The sequence below is a fragment of the Lacerta agilis genome, chromosome 1 (genome assembly GCF_009819535.1).
Source record: "Lacerta agilis isolate rLacAgi1 chromosome 1, rLacAgi1.pri, whole genome shotgun sequence".
Taxonomy (NCBI): Eukaryota; Metazoa; Chordata; class Lepidosauria; order Squamata; family Lacertidae; genus Lacerta; species Lacerta agilis.
Window position 1 is genome coordinate 46360506 of NC_046312.1, and position 26126 is coordinate 46386631.

The 26126-nt window shown below is 40.2% G+C and overlaps 1 protein-coding gene across 10 annotated transcripts in view; it reads right to left on the reverse strand.

The window, feature by feature from the left end:
- The window catches only part of RAD51B (RAD51 paralog B), a 233628-nt gene that overhangs the window by 204984 nt on the left and 2518 nt on the right, over positions 1-26126 (reverse strand). For all 10 annotated transcript variants that reach the window (XM_033147141.1, XM_033147116.1, XM_033147123.1 and 7 more), the window contains exons 2-7: positions 25473-25587; positions 25157-25270; positions 23281-23397; positions 18824-18960; positions 17773-17892; positions 16268-16451 (exon numbers count right to left, since the gene is read on the reverse strand). In XM_033147141.1, coding sequence (XP_033003032.1) covers positions 16268-16451; positions 17773-17892; positions 18824-18960; positions 23281-23397; positions 25157-25270; positions 25473-25571 — 771 coding nt within the window. In that variant the 5' untranslated portion in view covers positions 25572-25587. The remainder of the gene's footprint in view (positions 1-16267; positions 16452-17772; positions 17893-18823; positions 18961-23280; positions 23398-25156; positions 25271-25472; positions 25588-26126) is intronic.

Below are 26126 nucleotides of genomic sequence, written 5' to 3' on the forward strand. Positions count from 1 at the left end.
GCACACATGTAGTCAGGTGGCAGAATGAACCTACAAAGTTACCTTACATCATTCAGTCTATTCAGCACAGCACAATCCACTCTGACTAGAAGCTGCTATCCCAGGTCTCAGGCAGAAATATTTCCTAGCACTGCTTCCCCCAAATCCTACTAGCACATGGATGGATGTGCTGGACTCCAACTCCTATCTGCCCCAGACAGCATGGTTAATAGTCAGAGATGATGGGAGACATAATACTCATTCCACATTCGTAAGAACTCAATTAATTACTGTGGCATATCCTACACTTTGGAACTCTCGCCTATTGAGATCAAGCAGGCACCTTCACTGTACTCTTTTTGGTACCTGCTAAAAACATTACTGTGTAGACAAGCCTACCCAGATGCTTAGAATATTGAGGTACGGTAATTCTAACTGGTTTTAGTATTTTATTTTTTGTGTTTTACAGTAGAGTTGTGAAGATTTTTCTTACAATCAAACGATGTATATACAGTTACAGGTGGGTAGCCGTGTTGGTCTGCCATAGTCAAAACAAAATCGAAAATTCTTTCTAGTAGCACCTTAGAGACCAACTGAGTTTGTTCCTGGTATGAGCTTTCGTGTGCATGCACACTTCTTCAGATACGTATCTGAAGAAGTGTGCATGCACACGAAAGCTCATACCAGATGTATATACATTTTATGTAAACAAACAAACAAACAAACAAACAAATGAAGCAGCTCTACAACATCTAGTTCCCCATCTCTATTTTAGTGAGAGATTTCAGGGGTTGATGCTGGACTTTCTTCAAGGAAAGCATGTGCTCCATAACTTGACCTCTGCCATAAAGAGGTCCCCACACATGGTTGATCTGGTAAAGAACACATTCTGGTTGCATTTTTAAAAGTGGAAATCCAGACAATGGAGGCTGCAAACTTGATTGGAGCAGCAAAAAAGATGGGGGACATTTAAGTGTGTCTTCCCCCAGAGCTGCTTTTATCCCCTTGACCACCATTTGCCCCACAAGAAGCCTGTATCCTGACACCTCAAGGCAAGCAGTAGCCAGGAAAGGAAGATTTGAGCAAGAAAACAGTTCAGGAAGAAAAGGGTTTAATACCTCTTCTCCTACCAGTGCAATGATTACGCCAGCAGTCCCTAGTGGCTGCCTTTCATTTTTTAAAAAAAAAACCACACACACACACAACACTGAGACAAATAAAACTTTGGTGGATCCAAAGTTTGGCCCCGAAGCAAAGAATAGTCATTTTAAGCTACAAAAGAAAGGTTTGAGACCAGTTCAGAAGTTACAGCCCCCATGTGAGGCTGCCGCAAATGCTTCCAAATGAGGAACATGTTAATATAGGGGTCGCTACAAAAAGTAGATTAATCATGAGAAATTCCACACCAGCCTCAGTGTTCAAAGGGAGCGTTCAGTTCAATGCCAATGGAGTTGCTCTTCACACAATCAGGCAGTCCACATGGTGGACAACTTACAAACATTACAAACCCATGTAGAACAATAAGCACCGCACAGCTGTGGTTCTGGTGGCTTTCATTCAGGGCCCACAATTGAACTGGATCTTATTAACTTCTGTACTAACTCCTTAACACATACAAAGACCATGATCCAAAGCAGAGTCCACCAGTGCTTTTCAATCCATGCTTCCTGCTGCACCTTTTGACACACCATGAAAAGCCATTACTGAGGATTTGGGAAATCTCTGGAACAACATCCAACGCACAGTGAGAAGCTGCAGTGGAAAGAGAAAACTGGCAGAACTGGCACCTCCAGGCATCTACACTGAAATGTTTTAGTCATGTATACAGAGGTTCTTCTCCTGCTGTATGTTTTATTTACAACCCTGAGTTTTTCTAAGAAATATTTTTACCTTGTTCGGGAAACAACACAAAAGCTGGACAATAAATCATTAGCCTGCTAAGAGGCCAGTATCCTAGGTTTCCATACTCCTTCTGTGGCCAGCATGGAAACACAGGATTCCAGTTTCTTAGCAAATTTGACTTTTAGAAATGCCTTTTATCAAGGATGGTGTTAGAGCACGGGTGTCAAACACAAGGCCCCTGGGCCTAATCCGGCCCGCCAGACCTCGTCATGTGGCCCGTGTAGCCGTGTAGACCTTCTGGTTGTCGAAGTCGAGACGGAATTTGGGGCTGAAGCCCTGCACGCACGACATGGGCAGCGCATAGCACACGTTGTCCTCCAGGAACCGCACGAAGGCGTACATTATTGTGGGGGGAGCGAGGGGCGAGTAGGGGGGGAGACGGCCTGGCGACAAGCTGACGGGGCGGGCGAGCAAGGGAGGGAGGGGGCCGCGCGGCTCGGCTCCCTCAGCCCCAGCGCTGTTATTGTTCCTGAAAATCCGGCTCGGTGCTCGGCTGAGCCAGTCTAGGCTGCACAGGCTTCTCTTTGGCAAGGCAACCTCGGGCTCGGGCTGCGAGCAAGCAGCACGAGTCGAGCGCTGAGCGAAGCGAACCTCAGCCGGGCGCGCGTCTCAGAGAGAATCGGCCCGGCACGGCGGAGAAAGTGCCGCTCACTCCCTGCCAGGGGATGGCGGAGAGCAGGAGTGGGAAGAGGGAATTCCCAAGTTATGGGCGATTTTCGGGAGCATGCCTCCCATCAGCCAGAGAGAGAGATGCCAGCGGCTGCTCCTGCGCGCCTTGCGGGTCCGCGCTCTCTGCTGGGGCTGGGAAGCGGAGGCCCCGATCCTCCGTGCCATGCGTGGCAGGGGAAGCTGGGGCTCGCGGGCGGGGCTGTCCAACGAGATCGCACATCTGCTGTGGAGGAAGCGCCTTTCCCACAGGCTCCCCATCGCCGATCCCTATGAGGAGGCAAGCAAGCGGGGGGTTGCTCTTGGCGAAGTTCAGCCACAATTTAAACGTCTCTCCCAGCGACCCGCTGGATGCCCCCTCGGCGGCGGCTGCTTCCTCTCCCGGTGGGAAGGTTGTGAGCCACCCAGAGGGGATAGGCGAGCGGGCCATTGCCTGTTGCTAGCTTGGCCTCTCTCTCACCCCCACCCACCGAGGCGAGGGGAAGCGAGCTGTGCCTTGCACGCCCTCCAGCTCCCAGAGGGCTACAGAAGAGGGAGCAAAAGCGGCAGGTCCCCATACAAGTAACAGTGAACAGATACAACCGGCCCTTTGAGGGTGACCAAACTGCTGATGCGGCCCCCGATGAATTTGAGTTTGACACCCCTGTGTTAGCGGGTCAGCTTTCCTGCTTCCATGATCTGGACAGTCAACTAGTGAAGGAGAAACAGAGAGATTCATCCTTCCTCCAGCACCCCATTTACACACCTGAGTATCTTGCTTCTTATGGCTACAAGGCAAGCTGTTAAATGCAGGGCTGTTTTATTCTATATTCCCCCAGTTAACCAAATAGACTCATACAATAACCTGGATAGTTAAGAAATCTTAATGCTAACAGGGGGAAAAGCACCCAGAAAAATAGTAAAAGCAAAGAACGTTCCTAAACCATTTACATTTGTTGACATTCATACAAAGGGTAGAAAGTAATACAGATCACATAACATAAGCAACATTATTATAAACTTTAAAAAGAATTAAGAATGAATAGGCAAAAGAAGACCCAGAAATTCAGACCAGTCACCACAGCACACCACTGCAGAGATGAACAACCCATTACATTTGATAGCCACAGAAAAACTTTGAAAAATGAAAAGGCACCACAATGAAAAACCTTTAGAAAACTCTTTGTTGACACTGAGTTAACAGAAATACTTTCAAAGTAGGCAGAACCTAATGTAAGAAAAGCTGGTGTATATTACAGAGGATTACAAATCAATCCATTCCATTTTGTTTTGCAATTCTGAGAAATTCGCATTAGAGAAAGTGTGGCCACTGTTAAGCAAGTCAGAAAGACCAGGAAATGAAGCAAGAAAAAATAAATGAAAGAAACTGATTGAAGGAACAGATTACAATTGCAAGGCAAATATTTGGCAGGCTTTAAAAGGGAAATACACAGATAAATTGCACCAATATATTTATGGTTCCAACTGATCATGTATTACATTTTAAGAGACCAATGGAGCATAAAACCAAGGGCTGAGAATAGAGGTTTGTTTTGGAGGGAGAAACATCTAGACTGCTTATCTTATCAAAAGCATAAGCTTTCCAGTTTCTTTGCTGATGAAATATTGCCTACTCAAAAATAGTATGCCTCAGCGCTTAACCAGCTTTAAATCTCTTTTCCATGTGCATAACCAAGAATAAAGCGCCATCTACAGTGTCTGTACTTCAGTTCAATATCAATGCTAAGAAGGAAGTGCAGCTAATCTGGGAACACAGAGCAGAAGTAATATGTAGTTTTATGACAGTAGCTCCCACCTCACTAAATATTTTTATGTTTCAAGATTTCAGCCTTCACATTAAATTGAATAATTTTTTTTATTTATTTCGACTGTGTAACACAGCTACTCACCTGAGTCTGAAATTTATTTGAAATACTTTCTCAATGTGTCATTGCTTTGAAAAAAGCGAATCATTATGCTAGCTTTGCCTTAGGAAAGGGAGAATCTAAACTTACAGTTCCAATAATGGTTCTCTTCCCCCACCCCACCCCCCACCCCACCCCCACCCTGCCAAATAGAAAGACTTATGCATTCCTTCGGAGGCTTTTTCATTCATCAAGTTGGAATTAGTTACATGATAAACATGCACCACCTAGTGGCTATTTCCTTCTGCTTCTTTTAAAGTTTTTTCATCACAACTGGGGACACTTTGCTTTTATGAAAACAGGATCTTCAGAAACTGAGAAACACTGGAGACACTGAATGTTTCAAGAGATGGTATATGGATTGCTTTATAACTGTAGTAACAACAAAACTGTAGCAATATTTAAGGAGAGTCGATGGATTTACTCTATATTGCTGAACTGTCACCAGCATGCATCATACATACAAAACTGGTTATCTCACACTTAAAGGTAAAGGTAAAGGGACCCCTGACAGTTAAGTCCAGTCGCGAACGACTCTGGGGTTGCGGCGCTCATCTCGCTTTACTGGCCGAGGGAGCCGGCGTACAGCTTCCGGGTCATGTGGTCAGCATGACTGAGCCGCTTCTGGCAAAACCAGAGCAGCACACGGAAACGCCGTTTACCTTCCCGCCAGAGCGGTACTTATTTATCTACTTGCAATTTGACATGTTTTCAAACTGCTTCCAAATATTCCATTCAGGTGGTCTGCAGCATATCTGGATTTGTGGTTTAAGAGAATGAAAGCAAATATTCACATTGATTTTTAATTGCATTTAATTGCCTCTTTTATTTCTAATATTGCATTATATTGTTCTACAAATTGGATTCTATGGAATTCTATGTAGGAAATCAAACTAGCAATAAAGAACTAAAAGCATACAACATCTAGCACAGCACACTGTAATTGCTACAACAGGTAGAAAAAGCATTAAGTTGTCCTCAAAGATCCTTAGCAATTTTCAAATGGTCTATGGAGAGGAAAGTTGGGGAGTCACTGCTGGAGAAACATGATTCTGCATTGTATAACAAAGTACAGCGGTACCTCGGTTTACAAACTTACTCTGTTCTGGAAGTCCATTCTTAAACAGAAACCATTCTTAAACCGAGGCGCTCATTCCCTAATGAGGCCTCCCGCTGCCAGTGCCCTTCCACCATTCACATTCCGTTCTTAGACCGAGGTAAAGTTCGCAAACTGGGACACTACTTCCAGTTTTGCAGAGTTCCTAAACCGAATCGTTCATAAAGAGGACTGTTCATAAACTGAGGTAACACTGTCATTTGCTTTTCCACTGAAGGTCAGTTAACATGTGATGAAAGTATACCTACTTAAAACATTGTGCTTACTCAAAGCTATTTAAAAAACAACAACAACAACATCTTATTAATAGTAGTGTACCGAAAAGGGCACAGGGGTTTCAAGGAGACTCAGAAATAATAAACATGTTTTGTACATTCAGTGCTAAGAGAAATATGAAGTCTACTGAGAAATTGATTGGAGTACAGGAGTAAGAACACTAGCAAGCTTCTGCTTCAAGGTCCCAGCATCAGACTAAAAATATTATGAGCTTTGAAATAGGTATTTTGATAAACCCAAGACAATGACAACCAAGGATGTCAGAGAAAACAAACATGCTGTAATGCAAATGAAGATGCTATTTTCTTCCACTGCAGTGCAACTATATAATATTTAAACAGCAGGATCGAAACCTGAGAATTGTCACATAAGTGCACTAGAATTACTATTTAAGGTTTTTCCTGCAAACCTCATTGCTGCAGCAAAGATATCTGGATGCTACCATCTTGTTCAACAGCTGCTTCCAAAACATGTTAGATGGCTTAGCCATGGCCTGCTGGCAGATGAATATGGAACTGTTAATTTAAAAATCTGGTATTGGATACCAAAACTTGCTAACAAGTAAATAAGCACAGATACATAACAACCCAAAGATACAGATAGAGATACAGCATAACACTGAATTAAAAGACCACTGACATGCAAGGTTAAACAGCACAGGCAGCAATTTGACTGTTTTTTAACCAAACAAGAAAGATACCCCTACAACTTAAGTTCTCTATCAATTCTTGCAGAATTCCAAAGCAACAAACGTCAAACTACACTACAGTCCTAATGAACTGAGTTGGATTCACTCCCGAGTAAGCATGTCTAGAACTGAAATTTGAGTGACACTTAACCTCATCAAATCAAGGGGTACACTGTATGGGTTTCTAACTTTGTAAGTCTTTTTCCCCCTAACTCAAATTAGATTAGAAAATGTAAGCAATAAAGGGGAAAGCTGCATCTGAAGCATGCAGCCTTCATAACACGGTGAGATAAACATGTATTTTGTACTCTGATAACTTCATTCAAGTACTGTATCAAATATAATGCAAAGGAGCCTTGTTCCAGGATCAGAGGATGAACTCTTCTATATGTTCACAATTATTCTAAAGAAACTAAAGATTACATTTTTAAAGCATATTTGAGTTCTTGCATTACTGCTTTTTGCACAGACAAGATGCCTTTTCTCCACACCTGCTGTGTACCTTTAAATAGCTTCCCATGCCACAAAAGTTATGACTACAAGCTGGAGTGTAGTAAGTGCAACCACGTGAGAAAAGACATTACAAGAATGCAGCTGATGACTATCTGCCTGTGCCAGATATTTTCTGGCCCAAAATACTATCATTCACAGTTCACAACTAACAAAGGCAGAGTCAGCTTTGATTCATGCCATTCCATGATCAACCAGCCAATCACTTATAAAATAAAAATACTCGCATGCAGAAAAGTGCCCTGGCAAAGGGTTATACTTTCAGATTTTGGAAGCATGCAAGACAACTTGATTTAGATTTCTTGGGTTTTAGAGTGGAGGCCTCCCAAATAAATGAATAAATAAATATTAAAAAATTAAAAACTATTAATCCACAAACACACAATAAAAACAGGGGGACCCCTAAAAATCAAGTAAAAAAACCATAAAACAAATCAAGGGTATTGCTTATAGCAGTGTTTTTCAACCTTTTTTGGGCAAAGGCACACTTGTTTCATGAAAAAAATCACGAGGCACACCACCATTAGAAAATGTTAAAAAATTTAACTCTGTGCCTATATTGACTATATATAAAGTAATTTCCCACGGCACACCAGGCAACATCTCGCGGCACACTAGTGTGCCGCGGAACAGTGGTTGAAAAACACTGGCTTATAGGTGATCACAATATAGAACAATGAAACAGGGAGAGAGATATAATACAATGAATGTGATGAGAAATAAAATAGAATTAAGTACAAATCAAGAAAAAGTAACTTATAACAGAGCACACTAAAAGGCCTGGGTGAATGAACAGTCTTTATTTGATTCTATGAAGGTATCCAACTTGGCACTAGGCAAGCGTACCTGAAGACAGAATTCCACTACCGGGACACAATAACCAAGATAAGCCTCCCCTTGGTTCCTTGCTCATTGACAAAAATATGTGGAAGAGTGTGCATGTCTGTGTGGACACATTCCTGGCTGCCTGTGCACACATGTGTGTGTTGGACACTTTAGCCATGTCCACAACTGACATGTGGTCATAAGTTGCTTCAGTCAACTCTCAATGCAGTCCTCAAGCCAGCCCCACTTTGCATCCTTGGGCCCTAAAGGTCATGTGAGAAATATGAGATGCAGGAAGGTGGGAGGCAAACATCACTAAAAAAATAAGACACGGTGTAGCTAATTCATATATTTGATGGACAGTGTAACTCAGCAAAATGGACACATTCAAAAATATCAGGAAAATACCAGAAAATTGATCAATGAAAATCTTTCCTGTTACTAAAAACTCAGATATCAACATTTCAAACAAGAACTGTTGCATTTCTGAGCATTTTCATTTGGTCCTAATTAAATTGCAGACTGGCTGAGGTTTCCTTCGGCACAACCTCCCATCTGTCTTATTTTTCTACTACTCAAAATATTAACCAGAGTCTCAAGTGGGACAAAGTTACACATAGCAATGAAAGAAAACCCACCAGCAGTTTATTAGACTTAAAGCAAAACAGACTTTCTGAAGTTCTGTCTAAAATGCCAATTTTTGACCTCATTTTTGAATGTGGAACTTATTTTTACAGAATTTAAGATGCAACGCCATCTCTTTTCCACTCGGTGAAATCTTTTGAGGTGCTCGATAGAACACAAAGTGACCGTTTCCCATTATTACCGTATTTATTCAAATGTAATGCACACCATTTTTGGCCAAATTACATTGCAAAAATTAGGGTGCGCATTAGATATGATGGCACATTTACATTCTCCAGCTAATACTTTTTTGGTTTTAAGGTTTTGAATATTGATGTGCGCATTAGATTCGATGGTGCATTAGATTTGTGTAAATACCATAGTTAGAATGTCTCCCCCTGCCAGAGTTTCATTGAACATTTATCTTATATGTGCCCATCTTGGCTTTTTAAAGCTTGTTGAGATGACCAAGTGGATCAAGGATATGGTCAATATATCCTTGAAGGAGGAAGTGTTCTTGGTCATCCTGAACGAGGCAGTGATCCAGCCACTCCTGAAAAAGCCCAGCCTAGATCCATTGGTTTGTGGAAACTACTGCCCAGTCACAAATACGATCCTTTTTAGGGAAACTGATTGAGAGGTTTGCAGCAAAACAATTGCAAGTACTCTGGGATAAAGGAGTTCAACTTGAGCTCAGGTCTGGTTATGAGACTGAGTTGGCCCTGGTCAATCAGGTATATAAGCTACGTGCCAAATGGGTCCTTAAACCAGAGTTACAGTTGCCAAAACAGAATGCCTAGTTGACATTTTGGGGGCAGACAGCTTGAAAGTCTCATTTTTTAAAACATTTTTTTATTCCTGAAATTCAATCTCATTGTGAAGATAAAATATAATGGATAGAAATCTACAGGATGTGTTGCTGGTGTGTGAAAACAGTCAAGATCCAAGGATCCCCAGGTGTCGGAATACGTTTCACGGATCCGCCATGGATTCATATTTATTTGGTTATTTTATAAGTTTTTCGAGGTCTACTTTTGGTATAATTGCGCGTAAAAGCGAAAGTGAAAGCATGAATGAATAGTGTGGTTCACTTATGAGATTAGTCCGCCTTTATTTTGTAGATCCGGTCATGTTCAAAATTGTTAATGAGCGTTAAACTTGCTTCCCGCCTTTTTGGAGGGCAGCAACAGTGATTTTATTGGTTAAAGTACTAATGATGATGTCACGTTTGTTCCCTAATAAAAGGCAGAGGCACCCCGCTTAGGCACGTTCTTTTTGGTTAGTCGCACGTTCTTTTACTTTAAGTTCAGGGTTTAGTTTAAGGGTATTAGGAGCGGGCTGGACGGGTTGGATGGGTTTTTCTTTAGTTAGAGTTAGATCGCGGAAGATCATTCGGTTTTAGTTTTAGTTAGGTTTTCTTATAGGTTAGCCTAGGGTTAGGCCCGCGGAAGATATTTCGGTTTTAGTTTATTTAGTTAGCCTCGCGGAAGATTGGGCGCGCAGGGTCTTTAAGCTTAGGAGAACTTAGCTTAGGGGACGAGCCTACGCGGGTTCTGCCGAAGCCACTAAAGATACAACCGGTGTCTGTCTTCCTTTGGGGTTAACGGGGGGAGTAAAGTAAAATTTTTAATTTTCTGTAAATTGGTCTGTCTATTCAGAGTCAGGGTACATATTTTATTTCACGAGGCAACGTTTCTTTAAAGAAGGCAATTAGGAACTCACACACCACCAGAGTCTTCAATTGGCTTACTCATCATCCTTCAGACTGTGAGGCTTGGCCGGCGACCGTGCTCAAAAGCACGCGGAACGCTGGCCGCTTTCCCCGCAACTGGTACCTCGTGCATAACCAGCCCAAGGCCGTGCACGAGGAGCTCCAGCACCCATACCCCGACACCCAGGCATGCACCTCCAGATGGTGGCGATATCAGACGCCATCCTAGCACCCAGGCATCTTCACTTGGTCACAAGTGGCCAATAGCCAGGTGCAAAATGCTCCTGGTGCCTGGCAGAGTGCAACCCTGTTGTGTTTACTTGATCTTTCAGGAGCTTCTGATCGCCTTGACCACGGTATTCTTATGAAACGACTTAGTGGGATCAGTATGGGACGCACTGCTTTACAGTGGTTCCAATCCTATCTCAGAGAATTATATTTGGAAAGTTGCCAGAAGGAAATGCAGCCCCCAAGCTTAGAAAGGTTCCTCAGCCCTGCTTTACAACCAATCAAAACAAGAACAGAGGTAGTATAAAACTAGAATGCAGCAATAGCAAGTATGAGCTAGGAGTGATCAAGTAAATTTTCCAAATGTTGTGATTTTTTAATGTTAAAAAGAACCTTTTGTTACCCACTAGATGTTTGCAATTTAAAAGGGAAACAATCCAGATCTTAAAACATGACTTGGAAGAAGGGGGAGCTGACTTATGTACACTTACCTGGGACTCCACTGAACTCAACATATAAGATTGCACTGTTATTCCATTTTAAGGTGGCAATCCCAGGAAACAATCACACACACACACACTGTCTAGCACAGGGCCAGATTTGATGAAGTGAAGGGCCATGGTTGATGAAGTGAAGGGCCAACCAAGTTGTTGAGCTTTTTTTTAGCATTGAAGCCCCCAGATTAGGCCTCCGAAACGGACTTTGGACATGCCTGGTCTAGCAAAATTACTTACAATAAGATTACACTAAAACTACCAAGATCATAAACAATCATTAGTGGTACAAGCAGATACAACTGTTTTAACTTGATAGCACAGACAACACCTGTGCAAAAGCTTTAAACCAGAGGGCAGCCAAACCATGTGTACACATATGTGCTTTGAAAGCCCCAACCTATCCTTTAGAAACCATGGCCTGTTCTGCCACTGTATTACTTTAAATTGCAATCCAGTATTACTGTATTACCTCCCTTTCTACACTTTTCTGTGGCACTGAAACTGGAAATATTGCACCAGCTTTTTCATTTCTTTTTCTCAACAGCATTATTTTTTTATGAGCATGACTATTCCAAACGGAACATTGTGTCAGACCATAAAACTGCAAAAATGCGCATTCTTGAAACACTCAGCTTGAAAGCAGATGTCAGCAAAACTGAAACTAGTTATAAATTCATTTAAACCGTTACAGTTTTCAAAGTAAATGTTGTGTTGCAAGATAATAATTTTAACCGCTATAAATAAAAGAGAAATTTTACACAATGAAATACTGTTGCTGTATTCAGATAGGCTGGAGGGCATTTCACCCTGCTACAAGGGTGAAGGGAGGGATAAAAGTCACTTCCTGAAGAAGAGGGCAGGAGCTAATCTAACTCTACATGGCAATTTACTACAATTTATCAGTGAACTTTTTTTCCCTCTCATGGGGAGACCAAAAGCCTGTTTGTAAGTAGCAAGACAAACAGACCTGAACCGTTATGTTCTTTTTATTTTCTGAAGTCTGCTTTATTCCCATAGTCCTCTTCTTCCTTAGTTACTCTTAATCAACTTTATACAATTTGGCTGTTGAGGTCTGAGGTTGTGTTGATGCTAGACTCTAAGGGTTAGTGTAATCTCCCACAGGCTTAGACACTGGGCACATACTTCTTGTGTGAATAAGCGGAGTCTGACAGGAAAGACAGCAAGCTGCTCTGATCTCTAGGGTGGGATATACAGCTGGATACCAGCTCTGTTTCCCTGTGAAGAGGAGAGGAATTTGGCCAAGAAGCACAGAATGCACTGTCTCCAGGCCTCTGCATATGTAATTGCCTTGGGCTCCCAGAAACCACTCATGTCTTGAGTTGAGATGATGCCCTAAAAGGGAGGGTGGTGGCAGCATACCAGATAGCTATGGGGCAAGACTGGCCTACCTTAAAAGACAGTTGCACATGGAAGGGTGTTACACCCACTATGAATTGAAATGAACGGTCCCAACTTAGTCATGTTCATTAGTTTCAGTAAGTCTACCCTGAGTAAAGCTTAGCTGAATAACACCTCATAAAGCAGCAAAAAACAGCTAGAAATTGTTTTGTAGATCGCCATAAGACAAACGTAAAAAGCAATTCAGAAATAATAATAAAATATTTAAAAGCCCTCCACCAATTTTGTGGAAGTTTAAAAGAAGAAGAAGAGTTTGGATTTGATATCCTGCTTTATCACTACCCGAAGGAGTCTCAAAGCGGCTAACATTCTCCTTTCCCTTCCACCCTCACAACAAACACTCTGTGAGGTGAGTGGGGCTGAGAGACTTCAAAGACGTGTGACGCCCAAGGTCACCCAGCAGCTGCATGTGGAGGAGCGGAGACACGAACCTGGTTCCCCAGATTACGAGTCTACTGCTCTTAACCACTACACCACACTGGCATAAATTATCTCTTGGATCAAAGATGAACGAAACAGTCTTCAGATATATTCCACAAAGAAAACATAAGCCATATTTCTGAGTCTCTCAACAGAGAGGTATGTTAGTGATAATTTAATCCTTAAAAAAACCAAAACTTTCTGACTACATTTTCATTCAAGTGTTCAAGGCAACATATTTAATCATTCTAAATGGAGTACAGACACCAAACACAAAATTACTATACATTTCCTCTGCTGTTTTATGAATTTAAACCGTGATTCAAACCTCCTTTTAAACTGGCTGTTTGTAGTATATACAAGGTTAAAGTATCAAAAGGATACATTAATAAAGTAAGCATCAATGCTTAACTTTTCCATTCATTCAACATCTCTGGAAAACATTAAAAGCTTCAGTCTTCTTAGCATTTTGTCTCTATGTTCTTAAGGAAGGGCAAAGTGCAAGATCTCTGGACTGCTTTCTATAGCTCAAATTTACAATGTTAATCAACCGAAATGAAATAACTGAAAGACAGAGGTATTAAGAACTTCCATACACATTATGTAACTTTCCACTTTGCCAAGAATGCATCATATTTGCTCTAAATGCAAACAGAAATGTCATTAAAGTCACTTTTTCAAAAAACATTTTCCTGGCTCCTTTTTAAACGTGTATCATTGAGTAAGATGGTCTGGGCCATTACCTTTGCACACAATTTTAAAGGCATGGATTAATGTTTTAGTATTTCAAGACGCCTGACAAAATTTATAGTTTTCAAAAGTAAAATCAATCTAACTCCTACCATGTTTCACAGGAAATTTTCTTCCTAAACCTAATGTATGATTGACTGAGGCAAAAGATACAAGAACCAGAGCAGTCAGAGACAGAAGAGTTCACAGATGGATCACATCTCCCCAACACATTTTTTCTTACATTATGTTTCCTACACTTACAGAATGCTTTAAAATTCTATCACACTGGGCTTCCTGGGGATTATTCTTCTTTAAAATTGTTCTTAAGGAAAAACTTGTCTAACACAATATTGCTTTTGACACAGATTTAATTAACTCTGCTCAAAAGCTACCTAAGATTTTGTATTTTTATATTTGGCCCTGCTCTTCCTCTAAGGAGCTCAGGGCAACTTACAAATATTCCTAACGTGGTCCCATTTCCAGACAGTTTACAGGGCCAAACTACTTTCAGCATTAGAATGTCGGATCATTTTCTGACCCTCTTATACACACACACAGCGGTGGGGCAGAAGTGCTATTCTCTATAGCAAAATCTGAAATAAACCATGAGTTTTATTCAATGAAATCATCCTGTTCATGCAAGAACGTCTGCTTACATAATGGAACTTCCCCTCCCACTTCTCACCCACCTACCCAAATGTTCTGGATACTCCCTAAACCCCAGAACAGAGAGAAGGGGGCACTCAGGAAGAGGGGTGGGAGATGTTCCACTGCACAAGTCCTTGTGTGAACAGGACAACTTTGTTGGATATATCCCTAAGGGAGGAATCCAACATTGTGCTTTTTTATAATTCTGTCAGTGCAAGCATTTTGGCTTGTCAGACAGAACAATCCCAACTCTTCTCCCCACCACACACTATCCTGGGGGTTCTTTCAATCCCCCAGAGTCAATTTTTGGGGGGACACACAGGGTGGAGGAGGTGAGGGGGAGGCCACACTGCACAAGTGAAAGTCTTTGCACAGGGCTTCCACTGACAGGACTCAGTTGAGCCTCAGCCCATATCACTTTAACTCAGCAAATTAAACATAGTCAAGAATGCTAAGACCACCAGGGGGTTCCCTACATCTCCCTCAAATACTCTGACACGTGCCTGTCCCCCAGATCAATTTGTCAGATAGAGCGTTATCATTTTCAAGTTGAATACTTTCCAGTTTCTTCCTATGATAGTGTTACATTTAAAGTTCAGTTTTCTTTTTCTTCACTGAATAGAATGTTATGTTCCAAAAATTCACCTTCTGCCCAATTACATTAATTAAGATGATCCATAGAGGTCCCAAACCATGCATAATTGGAACACAAGAAGGTGAGCTTTTTCTCTTGCCACATCAGACTTCGTACATGTGAATTATGGAGATCCTTGTTTGCCTTCTGCTGCAGTGCCCAGGCCTTTCTGTACAGGCAGTGTTGGGTCTTTAATCAATTAATTGTACATATTTTTTAATTTTCTCCAAGTAGCCACCTTTACACTACACAAAAGGTAGTGTATTTATTATGTATTAAAATAATTAATAAAGTTATAATTAATAAAGTACTAAGCAGGGTGGATAAAAATCAATGATTTTTTAAATTATATATATATAATCGGATTTTTTTTATTTAAATCAGATTTTTTTGATTTAAATCAGATTTTTTTAAATAAAATGCTTTTTGAGGAAAATGTATTACCATCCAAAGGTTATTCCATCATGAAATAAAGATTAGTTTTTTAATTATGTAGAATAAGGCTGTATATGTTTAAAAAAAATTGTAAATAAATTCCATTAATCAATTCACAATGTCATGCTCTTCCAGAGGTTTTTGTAAGATTATTGGGCAGTTTCTCTGCCTACAAGATATTATCACAGATGCTTGGTTTACTTTTGCAGTTCTCAAAACTGAATTTGACTCAGCAGAGATCACATGCCTCTTCTTCACAGCAAAAATGTTATAACATGAAGTTATAACATGAAGTTGAGAAAAAGACCTTAATCCTATTGTTCTACAAACCTATGAATACAGAATCAACCCCTTCAGTGCTAAGTTTCAAGAAGCTCAGTGAATAGAATAGAAACAATATTTTTCTGATTGTTTAACCTATTAAACTGGGGATAAAAAAACTAATATGAAAAGTTGTTATTCTAAAAATCTTCATCTACTTGCATATTAAAGTTATACAAGCAAGAATTAGTCTGTATGTAGAAAACTATGATTGAAATCAAGGCTTACTGACTAGTGATTTAAATCAGTTTGATTTAAATCAAATCCACCCTGGTACTAAGCATATCAGCTGAAGGACCAGAACCACTAAACATATGCCAAATGACTAAAAATGAACACACTATATTTCATTAAAAACGATGTTCAAATTTCCAACCCCAAAGTATCTACTAACTCTAGATAAAACGTAAGTCTAATAAAGTGGTCATATTGAGAAACACTTTCCATTATATTATGATGCAATACAACCTCAGTCCACATTGGCTAAGTTCCAAATATCTCACCGCTTAGTCAATGAAAATTCAACACACATAAATTTCAGTCCTTGGGGGAGACAATAGCAACTGCTCAGCCAAATGCCTGATGATGATACATGCTGCAATATCCTCATGATATAAATCCATGCAGAAGATGGGCAACCCATCTCTTGTGCATGCCAGCCGAACTACTAACAACTTTGCACTTGAACACATATGCATATGTGCACAAAGTAAAAAGGGAGAGAAACTTACTGGTATTGAAAATTCTTCAGCCAAGTACTTCAATATTGATGCCTCCCTAGTCAGTAAGTTGCTCCTTTGCTGCAGGTTGCCCTGAAGTTTTGCATCAAACTCTCTTCTAACTACAGAAGCAACAGAATCAATTACTACTAGTTTGGCATTCTTTGAAATAATTTCTTCTTCCAAAGATTCAATCCTGAAAACAAATTGAAGCATTCATTTAGCAATGATACAATACCAGGATTTAGAGTAAGTGTGTTAGGTGTCATGAGACAGGGAAGTGGCAAAGCTGGTACAGAGACCTGATCTTTCCCTTGAAACTCACTCATTGAATCCTGCATGCCAACAAGGTTGAGAGCTATACATGTGAACATGCACATACAGTACCTTGCAGGATAATTTCTCATTTAATCAAGCAAACCTTGTTCTACACTCATGAACACTCACCAGTCAATTTCAATTCAATTACCAGTGTGCTTCCACGATGCATGTGTTTTGAACAGTTGTTGCTTTCACACTTTAAAGCATACATTTAAATGTGTTGGGTAAGGCAACATTGTCTGTGTGTTTTGGTATACAGTGGTAACTCCGGTTGTGGACGGGATCTGTTCCAGAGCTCTGGTCAGATCCCGAGGTTTCCACAACTAGAGGGACTGCTTCTGTGCACTTTTCACTTGCGAGGGACTGCTTCTGCGCATGCGGCAAAATCCAGGAAATATACTTCCAGGTTTGCCGCTTACGTATCCCTAGGTTTATGTAGGCAGAGGGATACGTAAGCGGAGGTACGACTGTACTTCATTAAAATAGTCCATAAACCATTAATATATTTTAAAATATAAACTAAAAAGAATAAGCAGAAGGAAAACAAATTGATTTGCAATTATATTTGTAAAAGCTCTTCTTTCAAAGTAATAATCTTATAAAAAGATTGTTCACAGGCAATTGCTTCGCAGGGGTCAAATGTTACAAGTGCAAACATGTGCTGCTACCAAAATATCAACAGTTTTCTGTACATTAATAGTTCTAATAGAACAGAGAAGCCCATTGGTTATAAGCAAGGCTTTCTAAACACCCAATGCAATTTTGCACAGAATCTGCTTTCTATCACAGAATGTGGATCGACATTTTCCATTTCATATTTCGTTAAGGGTCTAACCCTCAGTAAAAAGGCAGGCACAAGTTTTTCTGGCAGAAGGTTCCAGGTTCAATCCCTAACATCTCTAGTTAAACGAAAACATAGCTACCTACAAAAATGCAATCCTAACATGTAAAAGGGTCACTTCCTTTGTTTATTGTACACATAGTACACAGAAACACTTAGAACAATAAAGAACAAGGTACAAAAATAGTTTCCTTTAGAGTCAGCAAGTGTCAATGAGTTTCAGGCAGGAAAAACAGTAAAATACTGTAATGCTAAGCCTTAAGGCTTGTTATCATTCTGTGCAACCATTATATATTCTGTATAGAATGTTTTTTACACATCTAATACCCTGCTGGACCCCAGAAAGAAGTCCTACCTTTTCAACACACTGTGACAGGTGAATTCCCGATAAAGATGAATTCTGCTGGCAATTAAAACCAGCTTTTCTTCTGTGGCAAAATAATCAGGAAAACGGTGCTGTGCCATCTCAAGAAGCCTGTTAGGGACCCAAAAGACATGTCACTGACATTAATAATAACAATAATTTTATTATTTATTTATACACCACCCAACTGGCACAGAGGATGTGCATCTGAATTCAAGAATGTTTTGCAAACTTTCAAGTTCATTCTCAGAATTTCTGAAAATGAAGAGAAAACACACATACACAACAAACTAAGTCTCTTAAAAGTTGCATATAATTTGCAATCCAGCTTCATTAAACTATCTGAGGTTTTGACACTGATTTTCAATGGGAGGCAGATTTTCTACTTAGTTGCATTCCATAAATGCTCCCTGAATAAAGAGATCTTGAATTAACTGATTTTGTAACAAAGCCCGAAGTCAACTCCTATAGTGTCATGTTAGCTCAAATACATAATAAAAGGAAATGAAAATACAACATGGAAAAGTAGTAAACATATGGCAGCAGCAATGCTTCAAATGAGAACACTTTAGATGTCCCTGAAGGTGTCAAAATAAACTTCAACAGGCCTAAGTTTGCAGCCACACACTGCACTTCTCAGATTTGTCAACGGGTCTCCTCTTATAGCAATAGCAGAGATAGTCACGTTCCAGAATACTTTACAGCATATGAGGTCTCAAAGATCTGGCACCATATGTGACTTGCCAGAGCAGATACAACAGGGCACCTCAGGCTTATAAGCTGCTATGCCTTCTTTCACCTTCCAGAGCCATACAGGATCTGGACTCTGTATATGTTTAGCTCTTGCAAAGGCTGGATGCGGATGACAGATCTGACAATACAAGGGTTTCAGATTGCACCCTTGCTTCTCAGGGTGCGTTGACATATGAAAAATGCCACTATATATATATATATATATATATATATATATATATATATATATATATATCTGTTTCTCTCTCTCTCTCTCTCTATATATATATATACCGGTATGTAAACTTACCTTTCAGCACTGAATGCAGATTCTGTATCAATATATATAACTGCCCCATCCAATCCTCCCAAGCTGATGGGAAACGTCGCCAGCAAGCTCATCATAATACAAAACTGAGTCTTGCCACAACCTGATGGACCAGTTATCTAATAACAAAAGAACACATATGAAGCAGCATCATACAGAAAAGACAAAACCTTTGTTGTTTTTTATTTTAGCCTATGGCACACTATTCACTTGCCACTCATGTAACTTAGCATTTCACAGTGTATCTCAAACTGATGGCAATGATAAACTGAATCTTAAAGGTTCAACTTCTAATCAACAAACACACTTTAGTGGAAAAAACTAGCAAATCTGTGGCAGGATAACAAAATTATACATTAATTCTGTGAGATATTTTTGTAGCTTTTTAACACTGCTTTTGTGTATACAGGCAATCCTCATTTTGCATGGGGGTTCCACTCCAGACTCCCATACTCAGCATAGCGCACCTAAGCCCTCTCCGCACCCACCTCACCCCTTTTGTGATGCTTTGGGACTACTTCCAGGTTCACTGGCGTACATGTGTGTGCAATCGCAAGTCATTCGGACACACCTAAAATCAGGAGTATTTATTATTCCATGAAGAAGTATATTTGCTTTATATACTGGAGTGGGGGGTGGAGTCTAAGAACTGATATACTGGGCACAATTCTGCCAAAGGTAAGCAATCTTATATAGAGTAATCCTATACATGGCTCCTCAGAAGTTAAGACCTACTGAATTCAGGTTAAGCACATATAGGATTGCAGCATCCAATGGGCAAGTTGAGTAAAACTTAACTCTGTCCCACCAAGGTCAGCAGGGCTTAAAAATATTTACCTTTGGCTCACTGTACCCATAAATTTTGAATCTGCTGAGGGAATGAATCCACCAAGCAGTAATATGCTGACTCTTTAGAACAATGTAATTCCCAAACCTGTTGAGAATTCATAGTTCATCTTATTCCAATTTTAATTTGAAATCAGGTGTCCGCCCATGTAATAGAGACCTCACTATGATAACAGCATTCAAATTTTCCTCTTTGGAAAGAGACACTTTTCTTTTTCAGTTAATGGTATGTTATTTGCAGAACATGAGTTGATTGACCGCAAAGAGTTACTTACAATTCAGTTTCCAGTTTAAACCACACTAGTGGTTTGGAAAAAAAGGTCCCGTGCCAACAGAGTTTCCTGGCTCTCAGAAAACAAGCACAAGATCTGGCAGCAGAGGATATCACTTAAACCTTTACTTTACATGGCTCATGTAGCTGAGTTCCAACTTTCCAACCACCATCATTGTTGGATAATGTAAGAAGAAAGACAGGTCAACTTTTTCAGAAAGATTTAGCTTAAAAAGCGTAACCACAAAAAGTAGGGAATAAAACACTATTCCTTTGAGGTAAAAGTGCAGGCTATGCATTAGCTGTCATCCCAAGTTTAACATAAACAGTCTGAGAAGAAAATAAACTGAACCAAAGCCACATTTGATCAAGATGGAGGATTGCACTTTAGGGGTGCTTATCTGCAAGCTCGGCTTCATAACGAAGAAGTAGTACATAGCAGTGACATGCTGCAAATACTGCCATATGCATCCTTTTTAAAATGATTATTTAATGCATTTATATCCCACCATTTTCTCCAAGGAGCTCAAGGTGGCATCCATGGTTCTTCCCGTCCTCATTTAATCCTCACAATAGTCCTGTGAGGTAGGTTAGGCTGAGGGACAGTGACCAGCCAAAAGTCAGCCAGTGAGCTTCATGGTCAAGCGAGAACTCTGGTCTCCTAGGTCTTAGTATGACACTCTAACCGCTATACCACATCGGCTTTCAAATTGTTGCTGTGCATGATTATCACACAAGCATCCACATAAAAAAGCTTAATTACACAATGGGAACGCTGTCTGGAGCTTGATGCAAGATAAATACAAGCATAACTTTTATGTTTTGTTCACAAAGCAATTCTTCAAATAGTTTCTGCATTCTGACATTCCCCCATGTATTCTTCAAGATGATTATTCTAAAACATGGGAAACATTTGGCAGTGTTAGCTCATCTTCACTAAATTCTCCAGGGTGACCAAAACTGCTAATGGATATTACAAAAGAGCATCTCTTCTATCCATTATTTTATGCAGTATCTCACAAATGGCCATGTCAAAATTCTGAACTAGAAAAGTAAGTACATTTTAATCAGGTTGATGAGTTCAAAAGAGCTGCTTCCAGTCAGAGGAACAGGAGAGGTTTGTAAAAGAGACTTAACCTGTGGAGGTAGGTAGCCGTGTTGAGTCTGCCATAGTCAAAACAAAATAAAAAATTCCTTCCAGTAGCACCTTATCTGAAGGCATCTGAAGAAGTGTGCATCCACATGAAAGCTCATACCAAGAACAAGCATAGTTGGTCTCTAAGGTGCTACTGGAAGGAATTTTTTTATTTTGTTTTAACCTGTGCAGTTATTTTAATACTCTCTTGTTAACTATTTAAAGATGAAGAACAATGTGGGACTGGAATGAGAGGGGCTCTTCATTTGCTACATTTTTCATGTAGGAAAAAGTAGGAAAACCCCATGTCTACTGACAATTGTCACTACACAGTGAAACAGACAACTGAGTGAGCACTGAGACAATCTATAGGATTCCCCTGCAATTTATTTTAGAAACTTTATAATGGTACTTTTCACTAAAAGATTCTTAACGCAAGGATCAGTATTTCAGATGAGTTTGAGGCTTAAATTTTGAAGTTGGTTTTGTTTTGCTTTTTACAATCAAGCAGTATATACATCTTAGGAAATAAATACATGAATTTGGGTGGAGTGTGGGAAACACCCTTCTCCGCGGGCAAACCTGGGCTATGAAACTCTCTGCCCTCCAACTTGCCCTCTCTTCGTCAGCCTTTGGCCACCTGCTAAGATGTTCCTTTTTCAGCATTTGACCTGCCAAGTTGAACATTTTTTACCAATCTGCTGATCATGTTTGCTTTATCTGCTGTGCCCTGTCTCCCAAAAAGAGCTCACAGCCACTTTGCTTCTCCCCAGTATTTTTTACTCCCGTGTTTCACTAAGTTAAGCTAAGGTTTGGCTTAGAATGTCATCCAAACCCAGGCACATGGTTATGCTGTCTCCTTATGTTCTTGGCTAAAACCTTGTGGCTAGTGAGGAGAGAGCTTAACTACAAGTGCAGATTCAGATGATAAACTAATCTAAAATCTGGCTCAAGTCAGTGCAGTGCTGGAGTAAAAAAGACCAGGGAGGAACAAAGTGCCTACAAGCTACTCTCAAGGAGCATCCTACTCTCATGTAGGACCCTGGCAGAGACACATGCCCAACTGCATGTTCTTTCCCTCCTGGTCGATCGTTCGGGAGCTTCAAAAGCTTTCTTCTGCCCAAACATCACAGCGACTGATGCCAAAAGGCATTAGCACACTTAGGGATCCGCAGAGTATTCGCAGTTAGCGTATCAGAACTCAATAGCACAGCATTTTGGCTAATCTACATTTATTTACATATAATACACTTGGAGCATTCTGCCTTAGCTCCTGCCTCTTTCTCATCAGACAGCAGAGAGAGAAAGAACAAAGGACAATAGTCCCACTTCACAGAACACAGTATCACAAACATCCTGTCTCCGTCAATTCCCAAACTGTGGAATGAAAACATACACCGTCATGTGATAGACAACAATCCCATGACTGCAAACACAGAGCAGCAATCTTAACAGCCTGCACATTCACATAATCGCACTGTAGAAAACAGAGAAATACTGATTACATTCAGATGCACCACAAAACCATGGTTAAGTTTGTGTATGAACTGTGTGCTGATGCACACATCATAGCTGTTCACACTTTGCTCCTTTGCTCCAGCAGGAAAACAGACCACAGAGTGGCTTGCTTCATTTTATGTCTGAACCAGCTCCTGTGGTTTGTTTATCTCAAAACAAGCCACCATTGGGAAGCCAGGAACAAACCTTGGCTTCAGAAAGTGGCAGGCTTGAAGCAAAGCAAACCACAAGGTCTAGTGCATTCATAACACTAAGCAAGTGCTTCATGGCTTGTTTTCCTGCTGGAGAAAGGGAGAAGCAAAGTGGGAACAAGGAAACTGTGTAGACTAGCAGACAGCTCATGGCACAGACTAATTTGTTCATACATCGTTTATGGTTTTGTGTTGCAAACAAGCATTCAACTGCCCCTAACCTGCTCATAAGAGTACTGATATGTGCAAGAGAGAGCACACATCTGTATCTTTTGGTTCATTACTATTAACAAGAAAGTTTACAGCTCACATTATTTTTAGTGATCAATTGGAACTACACAGAACCAATTATTAATGTACAAAAAGCTTCAGTTTGTCACATTTTAAACTTATTAATGAATAGTCACCCCTTTTATGTAAAACATAAAACAACTCTTCTATTACAGAAAAAGAAGCAGCATGATTGGCCAGCTTTTACCTCTGTAAGAGAGCCACAGGCAATTCCACCATGCAATATTTTATCCAGATCTCCCAGTGTTGTGGGCAAGAATGCTGATGAAGGGTTGGTGGTTCTTTTCATTTTCATTTCATAAACCTACAATAACCAAAATCAATTAGAAAAAGATGTTGCGATCAACTGGTAAGAAAAATGTCTGGTATTTGTTTGCTCCCAAGTAGAATTTCTTAGTGCTTGGCAAAAAAAATGCCATGTACTTTCACATCCTTTAATGAGATTTTCCCCAATCTTCCGACCAAACCAAACACCACAAAACAATATTAAAGACTGTTGTGTCTATCAACATTTTTATGCTACAGCCTTCAATTTATATCTTGTATCATCGTGCCAAGCTTTAAAATATTTTCCCCTCTTTGGGACAATATGCATCATTTAATTTGCAAACTACCACTTCAGAGAAAATATTATCCTTGTGGTTAAGTACAGCTGGAAAACATACACAGTATAAACCACAAACCAAGACAAAACTAACTGGTTCCAAAAAGTCTGGGTTCATTACAAGGTTTACTGCACAAATCTAAACCTGTCTGCTTGGAATTAAGTCCAACTGAACTCAATGGAGCTTACTCACAGGTAAGTGTGTATATAACATTCCCAGTTTACTGAGATTTTTGTACAGAGTTGTGAAGCTTATACATATATATATAATCTAATAAAGTGTTTAACATGAACAACAGGTACAAAGCAAGCAGGTTCTTTTCTAAACACCCTTTGCTTTGATACAACATGTTGGAATTGCTTGAAAATGTTATATTTGAAAAAGGAAGGCTTTGTGCCTCAGATTAAGATTAAAAAATACACTGTTTTCAAGACTTATGCAAACTACCACAAACCTAAATGCAACCTAAATCTCAAAGTGCTGATACCCTAACAGATTTTGGTAGAAGGCAAATGTTTGATAGGAGAATTGTATGCACAGCTAATTGTACTATAGACAAAAAAGTCTAAAACATTACAGCTGGATAACACAGAAAGCTATGTGATATTGCTTGGATGTCCTGTAAAAAGTAACTAAAGGATGGTAACTCCAGTGAAAATGAATAGTGCAGGGGCAACCAAGTACAGTGGTACCTCGGGTTGCAGACACGATCTGTTCCAGGGTGCCATTCGCACCCCGAAAAGTCTGCATCCTGAGTGGCGATATCGCGCATGCGCAAAAGCACAATATCACACTTCTGCGCATGCGGTGAAACCTGGAAGTGTCCGCTCGGGATGCAGACTTTTCAGGGTGCAAGCTTTCGGGGTGTAAACACTTCCGGGTTTTCCAGAAAACGCAAACCCGCAAAAACGCAACCCGCAGCAGACGCAACCAGAGGTATGACTGTACCTCTTCCAAAACACATGAAGCAGTTTATCAGTTTGACATACAAGAGAATGATACATTGTGCCATTTCTCTGCCATATGCTAAGGAAGCATTTGCTAGTACAAATATTCTCAAGAACAAGGCTCACTTCATACGTTACTTCCTTCCTGCGAGCCTTTCTATAAGGAGAAAACATTTTTAAAGATAAGCACATTTATTGTTAATACCTGAAGTATAGTGTCCCCTACAAGTAGACAGATGTGACAGGAGACACACATAGCAGTAACAATTAAGAGTCATTCCTATTCTAGGATCATATAATTGTAGAGTTGGAAGGAACCGTAAGGGTCAGCTAGTCCAACCCCCTGCAATGCAGAAATCTTTTGCCCAGTATGGGGCTTGAACCCACAACCCTGAGATTAAGAGTCTCATGCCTACCCACCAAGCTATCAGCACGAAAGCTCATACCAATAACAAACTTAGTTGGTCTCTAAGGTGCTACTGGAAGGAATTATTTCATTTTGGATACTTACAGTTTGCATTCTGGGAGCACATGCTTGGCTGACTGTGTGAAGAAGCTTCTGCACATTCCAGTAACTCTGTCCAGTCACTTTCATTAACTCCAGTAGTGAAAGACATAAAAAATCCTGAAACATTACCAAACAAAAATCTGGGAGAATTAAGAGTAGAATTGACTAAAACATCTTCACATATTTAAAAGCAATTTCTAAAACATTTTATTTTCTTCTGCACTTAAGGTGACAAGAGTTCCAAGACTGGTCTTAATCATGCCATGTGTCCTTTAACATAATATCAGAAGACTTTATGCCCCTATTAAATTTGTCTCACCTGACAAGTAGTGATCTGATGTCGACTGAGTCTCTTACAAAGCTCCTGCGGCAACCCTGCTCTTCTCAGTTTCTTACTTGCCATGTTCACATATTTCATGACAAGAAACACAATCCTAGGACATAATAAATGCAAGATTACTTGAAACACTGTCAAAACAAAATCGAAAATTCTTTCTAGTAGCACCTTAGAGACCAACTGAGTTTGTTCCTGGTATGAGCTTTCGTGTGCATGCACACTTCTTCAGATACACTGAAACAGAAGTCACCAGATCCTTAAATATAGTGTGTAAAACACTGTGTTCAAGAACAATGTGTTCACATCATCCCTTAAGACAGTTGCCTTCATTCTACTGAATTTATTACAACTTTTATTCAATATAATGCTGAATATGAGCACACCCATCTCACTTAATCTGTTGTTTTCATGAATAGTAATAAATCCAGCTCTTGCCCCTATCTTAGCATCAGTTACAGTGCAACCAAAAGACGCCCAGAGACCTTTGTGGCCCTTTACTTTTCCTCAGTTTACACAAATGGCTCTGAAATGACACTCAAAACAAAGCAGTCCCAAGTATCTCTTACTGGCCAGCAAGTTCAACCACGAGCTTTCTCCCAACTCGTCCTCTAAGTTTCATGCTTAGAAACAAGGCTT